Genomic DNA, 21,846 nt, shown 5'->3' with positions numbered 1-21,846 from the left:
TATGTTATCCATAAAGTGGGAATAACTTATCCACCTGGCTTGGGTGTTTTTCAGGCCAGATAAAATGATGATAGGTAGCATTGTAGTTTCTCTAAGAACAGGAGAGCCAGTGTTTGCTTTGATAGGCAAGGATGAGAAGTATGGTAGAAATGCATAGTAGTGTTACCTATCCAGCTGTGAATCGGAAAGCACTGAAGGAACTAACTGTAGAGTAACTGAGAAGAACAATAGTTCAACATAATCTGTAAGTATCACAGGCACTGTGAATTAACAAATTTTTTTAAAAAATTAAGCATAAAAATACGCATAGTCTTTTTTTCTCATTTACAGGATACAAGCTCACACAATTACTCCTAAATTGGAAATATGAGCCTATTTAGTGGGTAAACAGGGCAATTAAGTTCTTGTTCTGGTTTTGTTGGTTTTTTTAAAGATATCGTACTAAACAGGTCCCAGTAGATTTCAGAATTAATGCTGGCATTTGATGATGTCATGAAGTTTGGGCATTAATTTTTAAATAGCATGCAAAGATGGGGGAAAAAAGGTTACTTGTATTGTAGGTTCTCAATATTTACATAGGGTTTTCTGTTTTTATTTTTTTGAAGTAAATTGCAAGAATCTGAGAAGAAGAACATGGAACTGCTGACAGATATCGAAAGGCTGAAAAAGGAGACAGAAGAGCTTAGATCAGAAAAGGGTATGGCAACTGATATCCAAGTAAATAACATGTTTCACATTGTTGGGTACATCTTATCAGTTAAGTGTCAGCTTGCAACTGAAAAACATGGTACCAACAGACTTTAACATACAAAATGTGAGCACAACAATTACATGTTAAGATGTACCCATAGCAGTTGCATTTGCACTTCTAATACATATTTGTAATACACTTCAGTTCTGTTGATACACTTGAACCACTAAGGTATTATTTGAGTTGGAAGTGCATTATTTTTATTTGGCATGTGTCTGGTGATTTACTGCTGGAAAACTGTTAGTATAGATATATTTATATTTTTTTCCCCTTTATGATGGGTGGTGGTATTTAGACCCTCAATATTGTTCATAGTTTTCTTTATCTATGAATGTTTTGGCCCTGTCTACACAGAGAGTAAACAAGTACAGAGACATTCACAGCATTCATTTGTTTCTGGGATGACTTCGCTGGTCGGCTTTGTAACCATGTAGTGAGCTGTGTGGCCATGTTTGCTTTGATGTGGTATTAAGAGTATGTTCTGGGATTTTTAGTGCATCTGTCTAACAGTTTTTCTCATTGTTGCTGGGAGAAAAGACTTTTTCGTAATTCTGAAATGTTTTATTGAGAGCTAGTTAATGATTTGGCTGATTCTTTGCAGTTCCCATGATAGCTCTAATATTTCTATCTTACAAGTCACATGGAAAGAAGTGATTTTTCAGACCAGATGGAATTACCTAATTTTCTGAGGGAACTCTGAAGTCCAGACTTTCAACACCCTGGCAACAATTACTGTGTAGGGATGTCAAATATTGTTCAGCATTTGTAACCTAATGGCATGTCTATCAATAATGTATTGCAGTTAACATTCATCTCATATATAGGCCTCCAAGTGCTGGTTGACGGGTAAAAATAATACAAATCTATACAGAACATTAAAAAATGACTGGTGCTGATTAGCAAATAAGACTTAGGGAATTTGTACTTGATGCTTAGCACTGATACCAGGATTATGCTTCTTCCACGTGCTTGGAGTGGAACTCTTGATAGCATCTCCATGGGGGCAATAATTCTTTGTCATGTTTAGCTTTTATTTATAGCTTCTTGAACTGTCATAAATATTATGCATGGTTACTTGGCTTCTGAAATCTTCCTTTGCATTAAACAATCTGTTAAGAGTTTGTAAATAATACTTTACCCTGTATTTTTTCCAGTGTTTAAAACCTTACTCTTTTTGGATATTTATTCTTTTCTTTAAAAAAAAAAAAAAAAAGAAAAGAAAAGAAAAGAAAATACACTGCTCAAGGAAGATTTAGTTACTATGCTTTATGCCATAAATAAATAAATAAGATTCTACTACAACTGTGCAAATATTTTGATGGAAAATACACCTTAACCCAAAATTCATATCATCTTTGATCTTGGTTTTCTCTTACAAGAAGAAATACATTGATATTTGAATCATGAATTGTACAGAGGATTCAAATCTAGTCCATGTACAGTGGTAGAGTAACTGTGTGTGGAAATGGATTTCTAGGAAGGGATTACTTGAGATTAGCACTTGAATCCTTTGTTCTTTATAAAGTTCCAGAAACTGAGGAGGGTGAGAAAAAAGATTACTAAAAATGATTCTGTAAAGTAGCAGGTAATCTGAGAATTTGTTTTTAGTCTTTTACTGGGGTTTCAGTGTATTTATATTTTGAAGAGGAAAAGGTTCTTTATAACTTGTTTGTCCACTGTGGGTTATAATTAAAGCAAACAGGATGATATAGCCAGGCAGAGCAAGACACTGACATTTTTTAAAAGAAATAAGTGGCCTTTTATAACATCAGTCTTTTGAGATGCACATGGTCTTGCAGGCTCTGGTCATAATAAGTGTGTGTGTATATATATACATATAGCAAATCTGCTTACAGTATTCAGGAAGCTAGAGTTTGTACACATCTGTGATTTATAAACACCCACAAAGCAACTTGATTATTCTCCAAAGAAGAAGAAGAAAAAAACCAAACCGTTAAAGCAAATTAAAGTAACAATCAAGATGCGCCAGCCTCTCTAGCTCCAGAGGATGCAACATTCCTGCTCTGCTTACTGGCTGAAAACTCTGTAAAGGTGTAGTGTGACAGAGACATTTGAAGCTTTACCCAGGATTATTTTACTCCTGGATATCCAAAACTGAGAGGTGGCAGACAGGCATAGAGCATGGGTCAAGGAACTCCTGTTATTTAGAAATGTGGTGTCTTCCTCAAGCAGCCTCGTCTGTACATTTTTGTGGAGGCTCCCTGTTGACTAAAGCTGTCCTGTCCTGGTAGGCTGTCCAGCATGTGGCTGGAGCAGGGATGACACCTGTGCCTTGGCGTGTGTGCCTGTGTGTCATGTAGGACACCTTGCAAATGAACAAAAGCACATTAGGAACTTGTGCCTTCTGCATAATAGACACATACATACAGTATGTTTTCATTTTTAATCACACCACACACATTCTAGGTTGGAAAAGGTTAATTAAACATACACTGCTTGCTTAGTGAGTGTATGTCTATTAAAAAAAATCTTCTACTCTGGAAAACAAACCAAATGTGACAACAAATCATTTCAAAAAATGTAGGTGGTTCAGGTGGATACTCAGACCCTGATTCAGCAAGGCAAAGGTCCTCCATGAAAAGGTCATTTTTCTGTAGCTTAAAAACCTGCTGCTGTTTTCTAGGTGTAAAGCACCAAGACTCACAGAATTCTTTCTTGGCATTTTTGAATGCGCCTACCTCTGCTCTGGATCAATTTGAAGTAAGTGTACAGCTATTCTAACTCTGTTAGTCGGTGGAACTACTACTGTTATGTGCTGTTATATGCATATAAATGCATATTTGCTGAGAGGTTGCTACTGTATTTTAATCATATTGCCCCATTTATATTCGTGTATAATAATAATATGTAAGAATTGTTCGTTGTTTACAGTGCTGTCAGTCTTCTCTTGAACACTAGTAATATTAGTGAATTCTCTCTCAAACCCTGAATGCAGAAATTTTCCTGATTTTTGTAGTGAACATGAAAAGGGTAGTTTTTCAAATCACCTTTCTTTGTCTTCAGGAAAATGCTAAGTAATGCCGATAGTGGTTTGGTAAAAATGAAAGAAAATACATAATTCTTGAATCTATTCCGTGAAGTCATTGGTACTGTATATTTATTAAGTTTTCATCTTCTTTTCATTTTACACAGATCTCTAAAATACAGCCAATTACTGTTCATCTCATATTCACAGATCCTATATACCTAAAAAATAAATCTGTTTCATTCCTTTGTCAATTTCAGACAAAAGATCAGTTTAGGTAAAAAACCCGAAAGAAAAAAGTTGAAACAGTACTACACATTTCATATCTTCTTTTTTTAATCAACAGTTAGCAATGCATCCTTTTTCTTTTAAAAGAACAGCTGGGGTGAAATATTGGTCAAACTGAATTCAGAGGGAATAAGGCACCACTGTTAGTTGTATATTACTGTTTTTTTCCTGATGTGTGTACAAAGTCATCACATTTAGCTATGAAAGAGCATAATCCCTGATGTTATTGATGTTCCAAAATTTACTTTCTTTTCATCATGTATTCATTAATTCATTGTTCTCTCTTGAAGTCCTCACAATTAATACCAATTTTTAATTTGCTTTTTAATCATTTATCTTATAAGTTACTTTCAATATAAAAATCTTGTTGGGATGAAGGAATATTTATTAAGTGAATGCTGGAAAAACATTGGGTTTTATGCAGATAATTTATTGATTAATTGTCCATGAAAGACAATTAATGAAAATTTACTGAGGCACTAGTTATTTACAGTTCTTTATTTTTGCACTTTTATTTATACTGAACGGTTTTCTTCATCCATCTCTTTCTCTCTCTTTTTTTTTTTACTGCTGTTTTCATTAAATAGGATTCCTTTTCCTCCTCTTCATCCTCATTGATTGATTTTATGGATGACGTAAGTCTTTGACTTTCAAACCAGTAAATCCCTCAATATCAGAGATCAATTGATTGATTTAGAATATTCAATCATTAATGTAGTCCAAAAAATCTGCAAGTGCAGTGGAGAACACAATATTTCTATAGTAACATACTTGTACCTTTTTATATAGATAGATGTTCATTTTTTAAGTAAATGTTTTTCTTCAGGTGCAGGTGAAGAATTCTTAATTTCAAACAGTTTTTCTAAAGGGGAGAAGCTGTTTTGGGGCATTACGTACTGATATGGCCTGCAGAAAATGGTTCCAAAATCACTGACACATTTATTTCATTTAGTTCTGTTGCTTCATATTATTACATTATCATTAATTGTTTCCAGTCACTTCAGTGAAAATGTTTTCCTTGAATACCATCAATTTCTGTTTGCTCAAATAAAATACTGTCTCTTTTTTAGCCTATATTATAAGAAGTAATTTTCATTGTAACTGAAATGAACTTACTCCTGTTTACTGCCATTTGAGATGCTGGTTTTCTGTCAGGACAATGTTTAAATATTTACCCCAGATAATTGCATACTAAGGGAATTGAGTCAAAAGCCGAAAACTGACTGCATTATGTTTTTTCCAGACTGATGTAGTAGGCACATAAACGTAAATAAGCTTTTTAAAATCAAAGTATATACTGTGCATACATGGTAGAGAACCATCCATTACGGCTCTGTAGGTGTGTGGTGTGTGTACATCTGTGTGTGTTTGTATATATGTGTATACACATACACATTTATGTGTGTGTATTTAAAACAGCGTAATCCTATTTGCATTAAAATGTGATATAATTAATTTTATTCTAGAAATGTCTGCTGTGAAGCATGTAACAAAGAGGGTATAGTATATGGGCCTATTCTACTGATTGCATTTCCTTTTGCAAACTCTGACAGAATGCTTTTCTTCTAGATTTTTTTTTTTTTCTGTAAATCAGGTGTATACCTTAGACAAATTGTGAAGGTATGTCTGTGGTACCATAGTAGAAGGTATTTGCCTGCATTTTTATATAGCATATAGAAAACTTTGTCTTGATGATATTTGTGGTATTTTCTTACACAAAAAAAAAAAGAGAGTATAGTTTCCTGTCATGTTATATCTACAGTAAATGAAGAATATTTATATCCTTTAGCTGGATTTAACAAGTGTTCCCTATGTTGCCTGAGTATTAGGAATACTTTGTTTGTATCAGCAGCTTCTTTCATAGAAAGTTACCTTTTTAAAAATACCTCTCCTAAAACCTGTTGAAAGATAAATCAAGTACATATGTGTCAGAGTAGCTGATAATGTTGTATTTTGCAAGGAGAAACTTAGGACAGTAAGTTTTCCTGGTTGCTATTTGGGTAGTTTTAGAGAACATCAGTACTTTATTCTGCATTTATTGTTTGGTTTTGTGGGTTTTTTTGTAAAGATGACAGCATATTTTTTTTCACAGTCATTTTGATAAAATCACCCTTTTTTTAATCCGTGCAAGTGAATAATTTTCATCTCTTGCCGTGTATCTTTTAAGGCATTCTTCTTGATTGGTCCACCCAGATCAACTCTTTTCAGATAACCATCTTTTAGTCTTAGGTAAAACTCCACATATTAATGTGCACATTGTTGCATGTGGATGACTTACTACACGCAGAATCAAACTTCCCCTGTTATGTCTTCAATCTGAGTCCAACAGGAGTGTTTTTTACTCAGTGGCATTGAGCAAGAGTAGATTTCTGGACTGGACTGGCCAGGGGCTAATGTCTAACACTGGTGCAGAATTCTTTCTCATGTGGCAAAGCTGCAAAAGAAGAGAGTTGACTGTTCAAAGATAGGAAGAGTACCTTGCAGACAAATACAAGACTTACTGAGCTACCTATCTTTATTAGAAAGAGAAATAAAGCTGATGCCCATGTTAGTAGGCGAAAGGTGGTATAATTAATTTGTGCTTAAAGTCTGTTCTACATCTTTCATTTACTGAACAATTACTTGATTAATTCATAGAGAGATTCATAATAAATAGGCTATGAATTTACTTTTTTATATATATATTTTAGCTCATTGAGCTGGTTTGATATCAATGTATTAGGTGGACTTAAATGAAAATAAGAGTATTAAAAATCACTCCCTGCTGGATGTGACCTCCATTCCCTTTACAATGTTTTTTTTTCACAGTAGTTACTTTGAAGGACAGTGTTTCTTGTAGCATCTCAAGAAGAATTAAATCTATGCTCAATCAAGCATGAGAAATATGTGGATTCTTTATGTTAAGACCAAGAATTGGAAATCCTCAGGTCAGACTCATGCGATGTTGCAATATTGCATGGGTTGTAGGAAAGCCTCTCTTGTAATCAAGAGACCAAAGTAAATATTACTAATGGCCTCTATTGGTTCTTCAGCCTCTGTGCTTCGTAAAGAAATAACAGAGTGTAAAAATAGTATGCAACTGCAGTTATATAGCAGTCCTTGCAAGACCTCTGAAGTCTATTTAAGGTATAGATGTGTAAGCAGCACTGAGTTTGGCCCACTGATTACATTTGGAGTTTACTAGTGTGGGTATGTCTTGTGCATCTGCCATACAAATAACGTAATTGTTTATGGGACTCTGTGAATGACTGGAGTTAATTCTAATTTTTTCAATGAGGAAAATGATAGTTTTGCAGTTTCTACTGGAGAGAAGTAAAAATAGATGTCCTGCTGCCTTTGTAGCCTGCAGATGCTGAGCAAGAAAAGTGGTAACTCACTATTCAGATGAGTAGCAGTCACTGTTGATTCCAGCTGTCCCTCCTTGAAAAGATACTTGGTCAGGTTGGCAGAACTGGTACCTAAATCCTCATAGCTGCAAAAGTCCCTGTGTTCAGAAACAATCCTTATATCTCTTGTACGCATGGAAGGGTGCAAAGGGGAGTAGGAATGGGTTTTGCTGTCCTCAGTTTCTGATTTTGGTAGGGAGGGAAGTAACCCCCAGTGACTCTAATACACTAATTTCTAAATCTTTGCCATGGTTTCTCCTGTCTGTTGCAGGCTGTCTCTCAGTAATATTGTCTAGGTGTCCTGCCTTCACTAGAAGTGTGATAATAGAAGTAGTATTGGGTTTTTGGTTTTTTTCCAGGTGGATCTTTGTGTATCTCAGTAGCTACTAGAAGCAATCAACTTGTTTTATTTAAAGATGAATTTGTGATTATTTAATAACAGTATAATAGAATCCCATTTTCCCATGACAAAATTATTTTCCCCACTTGATAGAAAATGTTTTTCTCCCATTATCAACACATTATGAGTTAAAAATAAATTTCTTAAATCCTCCTGCAGTCTGTCCTCACATACAGTTCCTATGGGCTTTGATTAGTCTCAACAAATGTGATCTGTGTAAATAACCACAGAATAAATCATGTTCTGAATTCTTACTATTAAACTGAATAAGACATAGTGTGTGGTCAGAGCCCTGAATCTACCTGCACATTCATAATTAAGTTTAGAATAGTTCTGGTTCTTAATGATGCTTTAAATTGGATATACTGCACCTCCAAGCGATTGCTTTATTCATGTTGTGCAAAGTACAGAGATGCTAACTGCAAGTTATTAGTGTAACATAGTCTGCAGTTTCACTGCTGTTGTCCAGTGTAAAACTATAGACTGTAAAATAACTGTTCCCTTTTTTCTTGATGTTTCTTTCCTCCTGTTGCTCCAGAATATCTTGTTTTCAGAATACTTGTAAAAACGAACATGTCTGTGTGTGTCTAAACACTACCTCTGGAGATACAGAGTGACGAATTCTGAGCTGATGTATGTGTCACTGTGCGGTTTTGTAACATATTCTCCTTTCTTTGTTAAAGCGCTCTCCTTCCTGTATTCCAGCTAACAAAGGCAGACGTGTAAGAGGCTGTCTTACTCTTTGTGGCCCTTTATTTTTTGCCTGTTGTACATGCCTTTGTTTAATGTATGGATTGTGTATTTACCTCACTGCATGTCTTGTGCTGCTGCTACCGTTTGCTGCTGCTGCGCTTTTTGTTGTTTTACAGCTGTGGGCTAAAAGCTTTTGGAGTATTGCATTTGGTAATCCTGTGAGCAGAATATCACAGTAACTGCAGAAGATGCTTCAAGTACTTTCTTATTTCAATATGCAAGTTCTTTGCAAAAGCTGATCAGGTAGATGCAGGTTGGAAAGATGAGCAGGTGTCAGATGAGGGCCTGTTCGTTTCCTTGTCCTTAGCAGAGGGTATGTGTTGAGTTATGGGAATTGCATCTAGGAGGTGGAAGTTTGGCATTTGGGAGACACGTCATAGCAAATGATAGAAAATATCACAGTATGGAGATAAATAAATGGGAAGTGGACAACTGAGTAAGTTGGAGCATCAAGGAAGGCAGGAAAAAAATCACACAAGGAAAACAGAGTTAAATGTGTTGTAGTCTGTTCAACTGGAAAGCTCTGCGGTGTTTTAAAAGTCAAGGTGGATTTTTAAACATGGTGTTATCAAGGCGTTGTCAGACTGAATTCGTACCAGGTATGCTATGTCTGTTTTAAACTCATGCTGCCACTTTTGTTTCTTTCATACACATATGATGATAGGAGTAGGAAAGCATACAAAGCATTTATATTGAATACTCAGTAATGCCCAATAGCTGTAATAATGACCTATTAGGACTATGCAGTTCAGAGCACACCACTCAGTGTCAGGCAAGCTTACAGTAACTGCGTGTTTTTGTCAGCTGTGGCTTCAGTTCAGAAGTTCATCTCTCCTCAAGATATTCTTACACACTGGCCAGCTTTGGCTCAGACCTACATAGGTGACACCATGTAGATGACTAAGCACAGTCCTGTGAAAGATGACAAGGCTATTACAATTTAGTAGGAAATATTAAAATTATGCTTTTGATAATCCAGTGGATTAATTTAAAACTAATTTAGATGGTGTTAATGTGGTCCACATAAGATTTTGGCCATAGTGAGTCAGGTTGCTTTTGTATTTCTTCTCATTAAAGCAAGAAACCTGGAGATTACTGCAGCAATACAGCTTAAGGCCCTGTTTCTGCAGTAGAGGTGGTAGTTAAATTCCATTCAAATTCTGTAATAGTAGATCAGGTTCTGTGTGTTTTGTGGACTTCTTATGTTCATAAGTAAAGGAAAAATACATTTGTTACTGGTTCAGTAGTTGTCTTTAACCACAAAGGCTTTGTAGCACATTCCAGAAAAGTGCCATCATTCATATCATGCTTGTACTAAATTTTTTTAAGAGACATCATGAAAATTCTTTGGTATGCAGATGCTACTTTGAAAGGGAAAGCCTTTGGAGTATCTGGAAACGTTTATGAAATGATAGATTAGATCCCTGAGTTTAACTTGCAGAAGAAAAGGAGCGTTTGTTTCTTGCTACAAAAAATTCCCCGGTAGTTACTCATGGTCTTATTTTTTAATAACTCTTTTAAGAAGGTAAAATTGTTCAAGGTTAAACAGTCTTTGAGTGGACTACAAGTTATCACATGTTTATAGACTTGATAAAAAGTTTAAAATAATTGAAACAGTGTTATGTGTCTGGGGATTTACTACTTAAAGGCATTTCTAATACTGGATAAAGCCTCCAATTATTACTTGCTTCTGATAAATCTGAGCACAAAATGTTTGCTTTACTGCTAATTTTTGCCTCCGTGCTTGAAACACATGATCTATGTGTAGAAAACAGGTGTATCCCAGTGTGAGAATTTCCTGGTTTCATTTCAGAAATACTTGCAGGCATATTAATGGGCCTAAATTGATTAAGCTGATGAGCATTCTGCACCAGATTTTTTTTTTTTTTTCAAGGCTATGATAAAACTAGAAACCATCAAACTTAAGTCACTACTATTAAAAAAAAAAAAAAAAAAAAAAAAAAAAGAGAGAGAAAAAGAAAAAACAGCAACTGCACCTGTTCGCTACCATGACTGAGTTTCTGGAGAACAGGACTGTATATGCATGTATAAGATTGGCTTGGCAATATATTTTATTCCTAAAAAGCAGTAAAGTTGTGGAATTCTTAGTATGATGACAATGGCAAATGAGATAAAAACCACTGGAATGTTCAAATGCTTTCTGTAAATGTTGCTGCATATTTTAGTTTGTGTGCAAGCTAGCTAAATCCTTAGCAATGGGGAACTGATGACAGCATTGCTCCAGAGAAGCCAGGCATGCAATGGAGCCTTCTGTAGGCCTCCAACTTTTAGTTTTATTAGTTGAGAAAAGCATCCTCATCTTGCTATAATTTTCAAAAAAATGTATAAATTTACATAGAAAACTTTGATGTGGAGATGTCTTGTTTTCAGGGAAGAATCCTGCATTCTCTGATTTTTCAGTTGCACTGACAAAAGATGACTTGTTATCCAAGATACCTGGTTGTACCTATATGCCTTGATGTTCAGTGTAGTTCTGTGTTGGACTTAATTTCATTGTATATCAGGGACTAGGAAAATATTCCCCTGAAGAAAATGTTTTCCTGGTAAGGATATTTTTGTAGTTCAAATGGTGTACAAAACCCCCCCTCAATTCTCTGTGAATATAATTAACCTCAGGAAATAGATTGTTTGCTCTGCCTTTTCTCCTAAATATGTTTGCAGATTTACATGGGCTATATGGGAATTCACTTCTAACAAATCTCTACTACCAGTGGTGTTTAGAAAATTCTCCCCCTTTTAAAATGCTGAATTACAAGTCTCTTCAAGTGTTTATCAGGCCCCTGAACTAGCAGCTCTTATGCATGTGCTCACCTCTCAGCAGAAGCCTTGACATGTTCATATTCAATAATTTTCATTGCATTTTTTTACTTTAATTAGGAAGTTGCTTAAAACTGAATTTTTATCCTCTCAGTTCTCTCTTAGGAATTCTACGGCTCTCATATCTTATTTTGGTAAGAGTTGAGAATTATTTTTTTAATGATGTCTTTGATTTAATTTTTTTGGTTGTTTTTTCTTCTCTTGAATTGTTCTCCTAGATTGATTCGGTTGAGAATTTTACATTGTCTAATACTCCATCACGGGATGAAGATAGCAAGTCTCACCTCCATTCAAGATCAAGGTCTCCTTCTACAGCTAGTGAGATTGAACCAATCGAGGTACTTCAGTGTTGACAGTTTTTGTCTTTTTTTTTTTTTTTTTTTTTAGGAGCAGCAGTTTCACTCGTATAAAAATGGCTATTGCAAATACTTTAGAGTGAAACTCACTATTCTGCAGTGAGACTATTTAGGACCTTGTTATAGCCTTCTGCAGTAGTAATGAACTGTGTTTTGGGGAATGTTGCATTTCCTTTCACATACAGTTAATTGATTAGGTATGGGAACTGTGTTGAATCAATGATTAGATACAGTCTTTCTTCATAAGGTGATACAGTCTTTCTTCATAAGGTATCCTCAGTCATGAATATTTAAGAAATGTTGTCACAATGTTATACTGTAGTTTGTAAGAGCACACTTTGGAGTCCTGCTGAAATTCTTGTCAATACAAAATATTAGCTGGGCTCTGCAACTGTAATAATACATACCCTTTTCCTGTTAAAAATATTAACTATTTTACATTAGAAAAGATTCTGTCAAATGTTTAAGACAATAGGAAGTTATTTTTGATGTTCAGGAGATAAATCTTACACATAATTTTGCTAAGAAGTAAGATTTAGTTTTCTGAGCCCTTTCTTGTGTTAATCAGTTTGGTTTTGTTGCTTGTATGTTTGGGGATGGGGTGAATGGGACATTGTGGTCGTCTTCCTTTATTCAAGCTGTCTTTGAGATTGTGTGTTTGATGTCTTATTGATCCTTTGGGGACTATGTTCAGGTTACAGATCATCCTCCCCGTTCAATTCACACACCAACCATGAGGACAGCATATATTGGATCAGGACTCTCTGCACCAAAGGTATTCAGTCAAGCGTTCACACTTTCTCTATAGTATGGGGGAAAATAACACTCCTGGGCAACAGCTGCAGGAGAACTATTTATCACAGTAAACTTACCAGAACTGCCTAGAAGTGTTGTTTATGTGCAAGCTGGTTGCTTTCTGAAATTTAAAACCCCTCATTCTTACATTATATGGTGTGACAAGTTGTACCAGGCATGCCACAGTAGCAGCGCACAGGCATTTGGTTATAGGAAAAACAGTAGTTTGAACATTGGAAAGATATAGATGAACCAGAACATGAAGAAAGGGAAAGAGACTTCCTAGGAGGAGAGTGTTTTCCAGCATGTGTCTGACCAACCTACCTCTGTCCTCTGCATACAATAAAACTGATATCGCTGTGGGCGAGTCTCAGATTAGCACATCTGTGCTAATTAGATGCTTATTTTTGAGAAAAGACAAAGAGTAAGCCTAAAATGAAATGGTAGATTTGCATTTTTTGTAGGCCATGTAGAGTGAGCACTGCAGCACTGGGCTGGGAGAGGAATTCCAGTTTTGCTGTCTTCTGGCTTTTTACTTGCATAAATACTGATTTTACATCAGTTGTTGAAATTATTTTGCTGTTGGCCACATAAGTCAAGTCAGTGCACGCTAATTTACCACGGTATTGTGTATATTCAAGCAAATGAGGCATAAGATAGAGGCTATTAAAGGAAAAATTTTCTCATAGAAGTTTTAGAAGTGCCTTGATGGCTTAGGAATCTTCTGTGTATTTTAAAAAATGATGGTTTTTCTGCAACAAATCAATGAAGTAAGTCTTTCTAACAGATCTGTTTCTCTTTTTTGGTAATTTCCAAAATAGCAAAAGACTTCATTTGTGTAAAGGAAGGTTAAAAAGTTTGAGCAGATAGTGAGTGTTCTGTTGGCAACATTTGGTAGAGCAATTAAAATTACAATTAGTATTGAAAAATTACTGTAAGTGCTCTTAAAATTATGTGAAACACTTTATTGTGCATATAATTCCATTTTTGTAAATATTTTGCTCAGTAAAGTTTGGCTTTCTGATTTATTGTGTTCCCTGAAGAACCTTCTTACTTTATGATTGCATCAGTTTTTAAAGCTAAGTATTGTTACCCTGCAAGTTTTAAAACAAGACATGCATCTGTAGGCAGAAAGCTTCCATTGTAACAGTAAAACTGTCATTAAATATGGATGAGCCCTCAGCTGTGATATCTTATGCTGTGAAATACAGGAAAGTGAGTAAAATTTTAATATACCTACTCATTAAGGCAGTCTGCAAAATTGTCTTATTGCAGATCACATATATTATCCATGTTGTTTGGACAGCCTTGTGTTTGCCCTCTGCTGTATTCTTTCTCCACCTACCAGTTGTTACTTTGCTGGGAATATTTTTTAGAAAAGCAAAGCAGCTTTCTGGATTTTATATAAGGCCTTTTATGAATCATACTACCACATTACACAGACATATAGCCCTGGTATCATAGCATCAGGCACTGCCGTCCTTGACGGAAGAGAGAGAATTAAAACACTTACTCATGTAGCCTGTGCTCCCAAAAACTAACAAGAAGAGAAGCCCTTTCAAAATCAACTTCATCTATGCTCTTCCTTTTAAATTGGGTGTTCTGAAATTGCCTGTGCCTTACAACATAATCCTGAAGTGTGTCATGCTTTCTGACATAAAAATTAGAATTTTGAAGAAGTCTGATTTCTTTGAGCTAAGGCAACACTCCTTCCAGAGGAGCACTCAATTTGCAGCTTAGAATATACTGTGGTGGGTTGACCTTGGCTGGCTGCCAGGTGCCCACCAAGCCCATACTTAGGCATGTTCAACTTCTAGAGTGTAATGGAATAATTTTGGCAACTTTCCTATCTGCAGTAGAAGCAAACTCGTGTTCTGAGACAAGGTCCAGTTTCCCTGGTTTTGTTTACAGAGGATGTATTAAATTATCAATGCCGAGCACTGATAAGGAACTTTTTTCAGCCCATGTGTTAGGAGCTCAGATCTTATTTCAAGCAAACACAAATAAGCTTCTGTTTTAAACACACCTCTGTACTCTTATGTCTGTGAAAAAAACCCAACCGTTCTTCAGAAGCGTTACAGGTATTAACATCCTTGTCTGCTTGTTTCACAGCCTAAAGCCCACCAGTTTGTAGTGAAATCATTTAACACACCAACAAAATGCAATCAGTGCACATCTCTGATGGTTGGTTTAATACGACAGGGCTGTACTTGTGAAGGTAAGCACTTGTGGAAGCAGGAAGTCTGAACTGAAGTTCTTAAAAACGCAAACTGCACGGTAAATGTTGTAGTGTGATGATGCAGGAGTCTTCTGTTTATACTTTGAATAACAATATGTTCTCATGCTTCAGTCTTTTAACAGTAGAAGCCAACCACTTTGAACATAGTATGTAACAGATTACCTAGTTATCTGAGGACATACTTAACTCCCATTGGTGGTACAAGAGATTAGCTCAGTTTACTTAAAACAGCAACAAGGACCCACAGTCAGTGGTCAGGTATGCTGACAGCAGCTTTGCTTTCTGGCTCAGGGCAAAATGTAAGACAGCTTTGCCATTCAGTACTAATTTTGCTTATTTCCAATACCAATTTATTCTAGGTTTGTATGTACACAGAATGACACTCACAATTTAGAGGAGCTTCCAGCTTTTTGTTTACTAGTAGAGTTGGGCCTAGAGGAAATCATACAAATTATTTTAGCATAAGCTTCTGGTTAGGCTTGCTTTTACCTGGATGAAACCAGACCGTGTATCCATACACCTCTGAAAATGTGAAAATTAGAATTTAGAGCAGATGAAAGTATGAACTGCTACTGTGCACAAACATATATTTCTGTCTCAGTGTAGCAAAGTTCAGTGAAACTATTCGGTTGCTAGTCAAAAAAAGGAGGATTCCTTTATAAATGTCATCGTCATTATCATAGCACAAGAAATAACCATCGAATCTTTTTGTTTCTTCTCTTCCCCACAAGTATGTGGATTTTCTTGCCACGTGACCTGTGCAGACAAGGCTCCTGCAGTATGTCCAATCCCTCCTGAACAGACTAAGGGACCTTTGGGAATAGATCCACAGAAAGGCATAGGAACAGCTTATGAAGGACATGTCCGAGTAAGTATCAGGTAGCTGCATTTTGGGCACTTATATTAAATGTGTTGTTTTTCAGAGCTGGAATTAAACTCTAATTGGGGCATTGCAGGGGATGGATTCTATTATGCCTTCAGGTGACAGTTTGGAAACCAAGATCTAAATTTTCACAAAGTAACTCTTAACATTTTCATCAGTAATTCTCTCTCCGTCTCTGTCAGCCATTGTGCTTGGAGTTGGTCAGAGATCAGACCATCTTCCAGGGCCTGTGAGTTTTTGAGTCTTTCTGATGATGCTAGTACTATCTAGGGTCATTGGTGTGGATACTTGTACATAAATACTAAAAAAATTACTTGACATAATTTTTGCCAACTGGAGATGGGTTTCTTTCTCTGTGTTTGTTAATATAGCTTTGAATGAGTTTGTGAAAGAAGAAAGAACTGTGATACTATGACCTTTTAACACAATATATTGTGGTGTCATGTGTGGCTGTGTTTGATGGCCTTGCTACACCTGTGCTGTTGCTTATATTTCTTAACGTTGTCACTGAATAAAAGCTTTTCATCCTAAATGAGAGAATTGATGTTTTATACTGTCTGATTTTTTATTGCATTCAAACTTACAGAGAGTTGATGAGAATTTATTTTGCTAAAGGTACCAAAACCAGCTGGAGTAAAGAAAGGTTGGCAGAGAGCACTGGCAGTGATCTGTGATTTTAAACTCTTCTTATATGATGTAGCAGAAGGAAAAGCATCCCAGCCGAGCGTGGTAGTGAGTCAGGTCATAGACATGAGGTAAGCTGTTCGGTGCTGAGTGGGAGCTTTTCAGAGGCACTGGGAGGTTTTTTCCTGCTTTTCGTTTTGTATAATGAGTAAGCAAGCCCCAGAGCTTTATTGAAACACTGTAATCTGTGTTGAGAGTCTCTAATTTTCCAGGAAAAAGCAGTGCTTGCAGTTAGCCTGAACTATACTTGTGTGTGCCTATGTGGCAATTTAAACTTCCATTACTACATCATGTGCCAAAATGCATGTCTTCAGCTGTGTAGAGGATCTGGAATGAATAAAGAAGAAAAAGACATTATTTTGGGGTTGAATAGAGTTTTGAAAGACAGATAAAACTTCATTACAGGATACAATTAATACAATTTTTGGTTCAGAAGGGTTAAATAGTTTGTTCCCACTGTCCTCAGTATTACTGAAATACTATTGACTTCACTGAAGGTTGAGAACATTTAACATATCAACTAAATAAAGCTCATCTCTGAACTAGGTTAGTTTATCCAGAAGATCTCAAACAGCTGTAGCTTATACCTTCTAGTGAGTTTGGACGTTTGTGAAAGAGTTGGGTGTTCTTGGTCCAGGGTTGTATTTTGATTATTTTTATTTTTTTAAAAAGGTTTTATTAAGCAGATGAAAAACAGATACTCTGAATAGTTATCTACATCAACATTTACCAGGAACCAATTATGCAACATTGCATTTGTGAGTTTCATCTGCAGACAAAGGAGAAAGGATGATTAAAAAAATTAAATAGCAGTACTGTCTTATTGTGTCTTGCACAAGACAAGGCTATTGGTACTATGGAAAGATAAGTAAAAAGCAAACATACAGAGTTTACTTTTTAACTCTTTTCCAATTATGTTTGTGGTCTCCATAAGGGATGAAGAATTCTCAGTGAGTTCTGTTTTGGCCTCAGATGTCATCCATGCAAATCGAAAAGATATCCCCTGTATCTTTCGGGTAAGTATTATGTCTTGAACCTAGTAACTTGGAAGTACAGGGTTTCACAGTGTGAAGTACCGTGGCATTCATTGACAGCTTGCTAGTATTTTATTTCCCTTCCTTTGCAAGTTCTGGCCATGTGGTATCCATGGCAGCAGCAGCAGTGCACAAGGATCTGTACATACATCTTCTCTGTGGTAAAAATGGCACAGGTACATTTAGACAAGCTCTCATCTCCCCCCTTCATGTGGGTTTTATTTTTTTAATCTTCATGACAAGACATACTGTTCTCAACCTCCTGTTAGTCATTTGGAATCTTCTGTTCTTCATGACCTTCTACATTTTCATTTCCTAAAGTTGCCTTCTGCTTCTCAATTTAATGTGTTGTGTTATTCCCGACGCTTTGACTTTATGTATTTTCTCTGTATGTATGCATTGGATTTCTGAAAACTCCCGTTCATCATGTAGTCAGTATAGAAATTTAGTGTAAAATACTCATCAAAATTTATGTCTAGTATCTAGTATCAGGATTTTGGCATCATTGGATTTTTCTAATATTATTCTTAACAGATACTCTATTGAAGTTTTGACCTCAGTGAAATATATTTAGTGTTTTATTAATTCCCCTATCATTTTTTAATATACCATTGTATTTCACTCTTTGGTTTTGGAGCTTTCAGACTGTTCATCACTCTGGATGCCGCGAGAAGATAAACCTACAAAAGGGGCTTTCATTTTTATCTATAGTAGCTGTACCAAATATGTGAAAAGGACCATAAGTCATTCTCCATAAAGACCATACTTATTGCATTAAATTATTAACAACAACTATTGGTCTTAAAAATAATACAGAACACTTTGTAAGAAATGCTTTTCATTATAAAATTGCTGTGGGAAACAATTGACTACCTTATTTAGGGCAGACATTTCTGAATTACAGAATAAATACAAATGCATTTAGAATAAAGCCAAAGTTTCCTCTGTTGTTTGAGTTATTCACATCTACAGGTTTTTCTGCTGTGGGTTTTTGATTGAGATAGAGTTTTTTCTGTTAACTAAGGATAAATTTTTGCAGTCTTAGTTCAGACAGCTAATTAAAAGGGCACTTATAGGCTTCTGATACCCTTGTAAAAATGATCATGATGAAATTTTTTAGCACTTATGACTTAAAATACGTATTTTAAAATTTTCCAGGTTACAGCTTCCCAGCTCTCTGCATCCAGTAATAAGTGTTCAATCCTGATTCTAGCAGACGGTGAGAATGAAAAAAGCAAGTGGGTAGGAGTGCTGAATGAATTGCATAGGATCTTGAAGAAGAACAAACTCAAAGATCGCTCAGTCTATGTTCCCAAAGAAGCTTATGACAGCACCTTACCCCTCATCAAAACAACACAGTCAGCAGCAATCATAGGTATGAAATGGATAAGAAGAAAAATGGGTATGCTAAAAGCATGGCTGGGGGGGTGGGGGTGGGTGTAGTGTTAAATGACTTTATCTACTGAATAGGGAGTAACATGTGATGGTTTTATCCCATATGGAAGTATTTATGGTTTTGAGAGAAGTGCAATTCACTACCCAGTACTTTTGTCAGATCTTTAAGAATATTCCCCCAGTTCACACGTAATTATGAATAATTCTGACTGAGAATTGGACACTACTTTTTTTGTTACTCTGTAAACATAGTTCCTTAACTGGGCAAAATTTGCACTATAGAATAGACGTAAATCACTGACTTTACAAAATCTGCTTGTGAGACCAGAGAGAAAATATAAAAACAGAGAATGGATGTAGTAATTTTAAATGATACTGCATAATATATGTTAAACTCTGATTATTTAAATTATTTTAATATGATGTAGTTATTTCGAAGGGGGTAGTACACTTAAGTGCTCCGAATGGTTTGTTAAAAATTACATTTCTTGATGTTAATTCTTTTAATAGGGGAAATGGGAAAAGACTTATTTTTTCAGAAATTTGAAAGACTGAGAGGTTACCAATGTTTTCTTGTTACAGGAATGTGTTGAGTGTGGCTTTCTGTTTGTTTATTTGAAGATATTAAAAACTATCTCTGTTAATCAGAATTATCACTACTGTTGATGAAGTATTTCCAAAGAAAAATAACCTCTTTTTTTCTTAATATCTTAGACCATGAAAGAGTAGCTCTGGGGAATGAAGAAGGGTTATTTGTTGTGCATGTCACCAAAGACGGTAAGAGATTAGGAACTGCTAATAATTTCCCTAATATTAAATAATCAGAAAGTGACTTTGTAACCTTTTTTCTCACTCAATATCCTCTGGTTTCATTTTTCTCAATTTACTGCATTATCAGCTGGACAGCCCCATGTGAGAGGTGATAATCAAGGAGGTGTTCTGTGTGCTTTCTGTTTTGGGTATCCTTTCCAGTAACAAAGATCCAGCACCTGAAATGCAGTTGAAGGTTTTCTTCTCTTGCTTGAAGCAGGCTCAATACTGAATTCAGACCAGGTTGCTCAGGACTTTGTCCTGTCGAGTCTTGAAAATCCCCAAGTATGGAGGTTCCACAATCTGTCTAGGCTTCCTGTTGCAAATTTTTCTCACAATGAAACATTTTCTTTGTATATCCAGTAGGAACCTCCCTCATTTCAATTTGTGACTACTGTCTCGCTCTTCTCCTGCTGTGCACTTCAGTAAGGAGCCTGGCTTGATCCTTTTTGTAACCTCCTCCTTGGTACGAGAAATAAAAACTTATGTTCAGTATTGTAAAGAAATGTAATGAGCGATGCCCAAGCTAATTTGACAAGCAACGTTGTTTAATTGTATGTTTCAGTTCTTTGAGGGTTTTTCTTTATTTTGTAGTTTAGTGGCTGTAAACTGTTTTTGAAATTAATACTGAAATAATTTGTTACTGCATTGGATCTGCTCCTCCCTTTTTCTGATGAGGAAAAGCCAAAGGTCTATCCAGCATCACCACATCTGGTATTATTAAAATACAAGTTTTGATTCTGTACTTTTTAATACTGCAGGGAAGTAATAAAGGGGATTTCTTGGGTTTCCTTCATAGTTTATCTTTACAAATACATATGTTATAATCAATTCACACTTCAACGTTATTTACTTTGATATGTGGGGGTTTTTTATCCTTTTGGTTTTTTTTAGAGATTATCCGTGTTGGTGACAATAAGAAGGTTCATCAGATTGAGCTTATCCCAAATGAACAGCTCATTGCAGTAATCTCAGGACGAAACCGTCATGTGCGGCTCTTCCCTATGGCTGCCCTGGATGGAAGGGAGACTGAGTTCTATAAACTGGCAGAGACAAAAGGCTGTCAGTCGATAGTGTCTGGACATGTACGCCACGGAGCTCTTACCTGCTTGTGTGTAGCTATGAAAAGGCAGGTCCTCTGTTATGAACTAAATCAGAGTAAGACACGTCACAAAAAGATCAAAGAGATCCAAGTCCAGGGGAATGTCCAGTGGATGTCAATCTTCAGTGACCGTCTTTGTGTGGGCTACCAGTCAGGTTTCTTAAAATATCCCCTTCATGGAGAAGGCAGCCCATACAGTCTTCTCCATCCAGATGACCACACACTATCATTTATCTCACAGCAGCCAACTGATGCCATCTGTGCAGTCGAAATCTCAAATAAAGAATACCTGCTGTGTTTTAGCAGCGTAGGGGTTTACGTTGACTGCCAGGGCCGAAGATCTAGACAACAAGAATTGATGTGGCCCGCAACTCCATCTTCTTGCTGTAAGTTGCCGTGTGTGTGAATTTACTTGCTATTATACACTGAAGTGATTGCTGCTTGTATTAATAGCCACAGAGAGTGAAGGTAAATGACAATTACCTGACAGCTCTCAGCTTCTGTGAGCATTAATGTAGTCAGAGGTTCTGATCTTGATCTCATTTATGCTAGTTTTGGCAACTCTGACCTATACTGCTGTAACACAAGAGAGGAATCAAGGGTCAGGATTTCTAATTCTGGTGTCCAGTTTCTAAACACATGTCCTGATCTCTAAAACAGCCAAAAGCCTCAGGTTCTACAGAGGCTAATGGGATCTTTTTGCATTTGCTACCACTGATGCTGGACCGTTGTTACTTTAAGTCTTAAAATTTGATTGTACTTTGGCTTAGCACTGTGATTCAAGCTTTGTTGATGTTCAGAGTCATCAGCATCAAGTAGTTTGACTTGCTTTTCTCTGATGGTATTTATTCCTACTTACTGGGGTTTTTACTTTTCTTTCCTTACTCCTTCATTCTCTCTTCCTCAGCAGTTTTTGTTGACACTCTTGTCATTCATCTCCTCCTTTTGCTTTTTAAAAAAATCAGGTTTTAAGTTTTTCCCCTCTGTCTCCCTCTTCCCTTCTAAAACACAGTGTATGACAGGCAGTATAGAAAGTATATTTCATAATCTTAAGGGAAAAATACTGTAATTTTTCAAGATGTCTGTTTCCAGCAAGAATGGTTAAACATTTATTGCACATGCTTTCAAAGCTGGGACTTTATCCTT

At 36.1% G+C, this 21,846-nt stretch overlaps 1 protein-coding gene across 6 annotated transcripts in view; it reads left to right on the top strand.

The window, feature by feature from the left end:
* The window catches only part of CDC42BPA (CDC42 binding protein kinase alpha), a 189,524-nt gene that overhangs the window by 142,675 nt on the left and 25,003 nt on the right, over positions 1 to 21,846 (top strand). For 5 of the 6 annotated variants that reach the window (XR_012632934.1, XM_074897329.1, XM_074897328.1 and 2 more), the window contains exons 21-32: positions 606 to 697; positions 3,396 to 3,472; positions 4,613 to 4,660; positions 11,621 to 11,740; positions 12,453 to 12,533; positions 14,666 to 14,771; positions 15,524 to 15,660; positions 16,291 to 16,430; positions 17,294 to 17,375; positions 18,552 to 18,768; positions 19,503 to 19,565; positions 20,493 to 21,086. Coding sequence is in view for 5 of the 6 variants with exons in the window: in XM_074897329.1 (XP_074753430.1) it covers positions 606 to 697; positions 3,396 to 3,472; positions 4,613 to 4,660; positions 11,621 to 11,740; positions 12,453 to 12,533; positions 14,666 to 14,771; positions 15,524 to 15,660; positions 16,291 to 16,430; positions 17,294 to 17,375; positions 18,552 to 18,768; positions 19,503 to 19,565; positions 20,493 to 21,086 (1,757 nt within the window). In the remaining variant the exon portion in view is untranslated. The remainder of the gene's footprint in view (positions 1 to 605; positions 698 to 3,395; positions 3,473 to 4,612; positions 4,661 to 11,620; positions 11,741 to 12,452; positions 12,534 to 14,665; positions 14,772 to 15,523; positions 15,661 to 16,290; positions 16,431 to 17,293; positions 17,376 to 18,551; positions 18,769 to 19,502; positions 19,566 to 20,492; positions 21,087 to 21,846) is intronic. The other variant, XM_074897332.1, reaches the window with a different exon arrangement.

Source organism: Athene noctua, chromosome 1 (genome assembly GCF_965140245.1).
Source record: "Athene noctua chromosome 1, bAthNoc1.hap1.1, whole genome shotgun sequence".
Classification (NCBI taxonomy): domain Eukaryota; kingdom Metazoa; phylum Chordata; class Aves; order Strigiformes; family Strigidae; genus Athene; species Athene noctua.
Note: the sequence above shows the minus strand (reverse complement) of the source record. Positions and strands in the feature narration are given on the sequence as shown.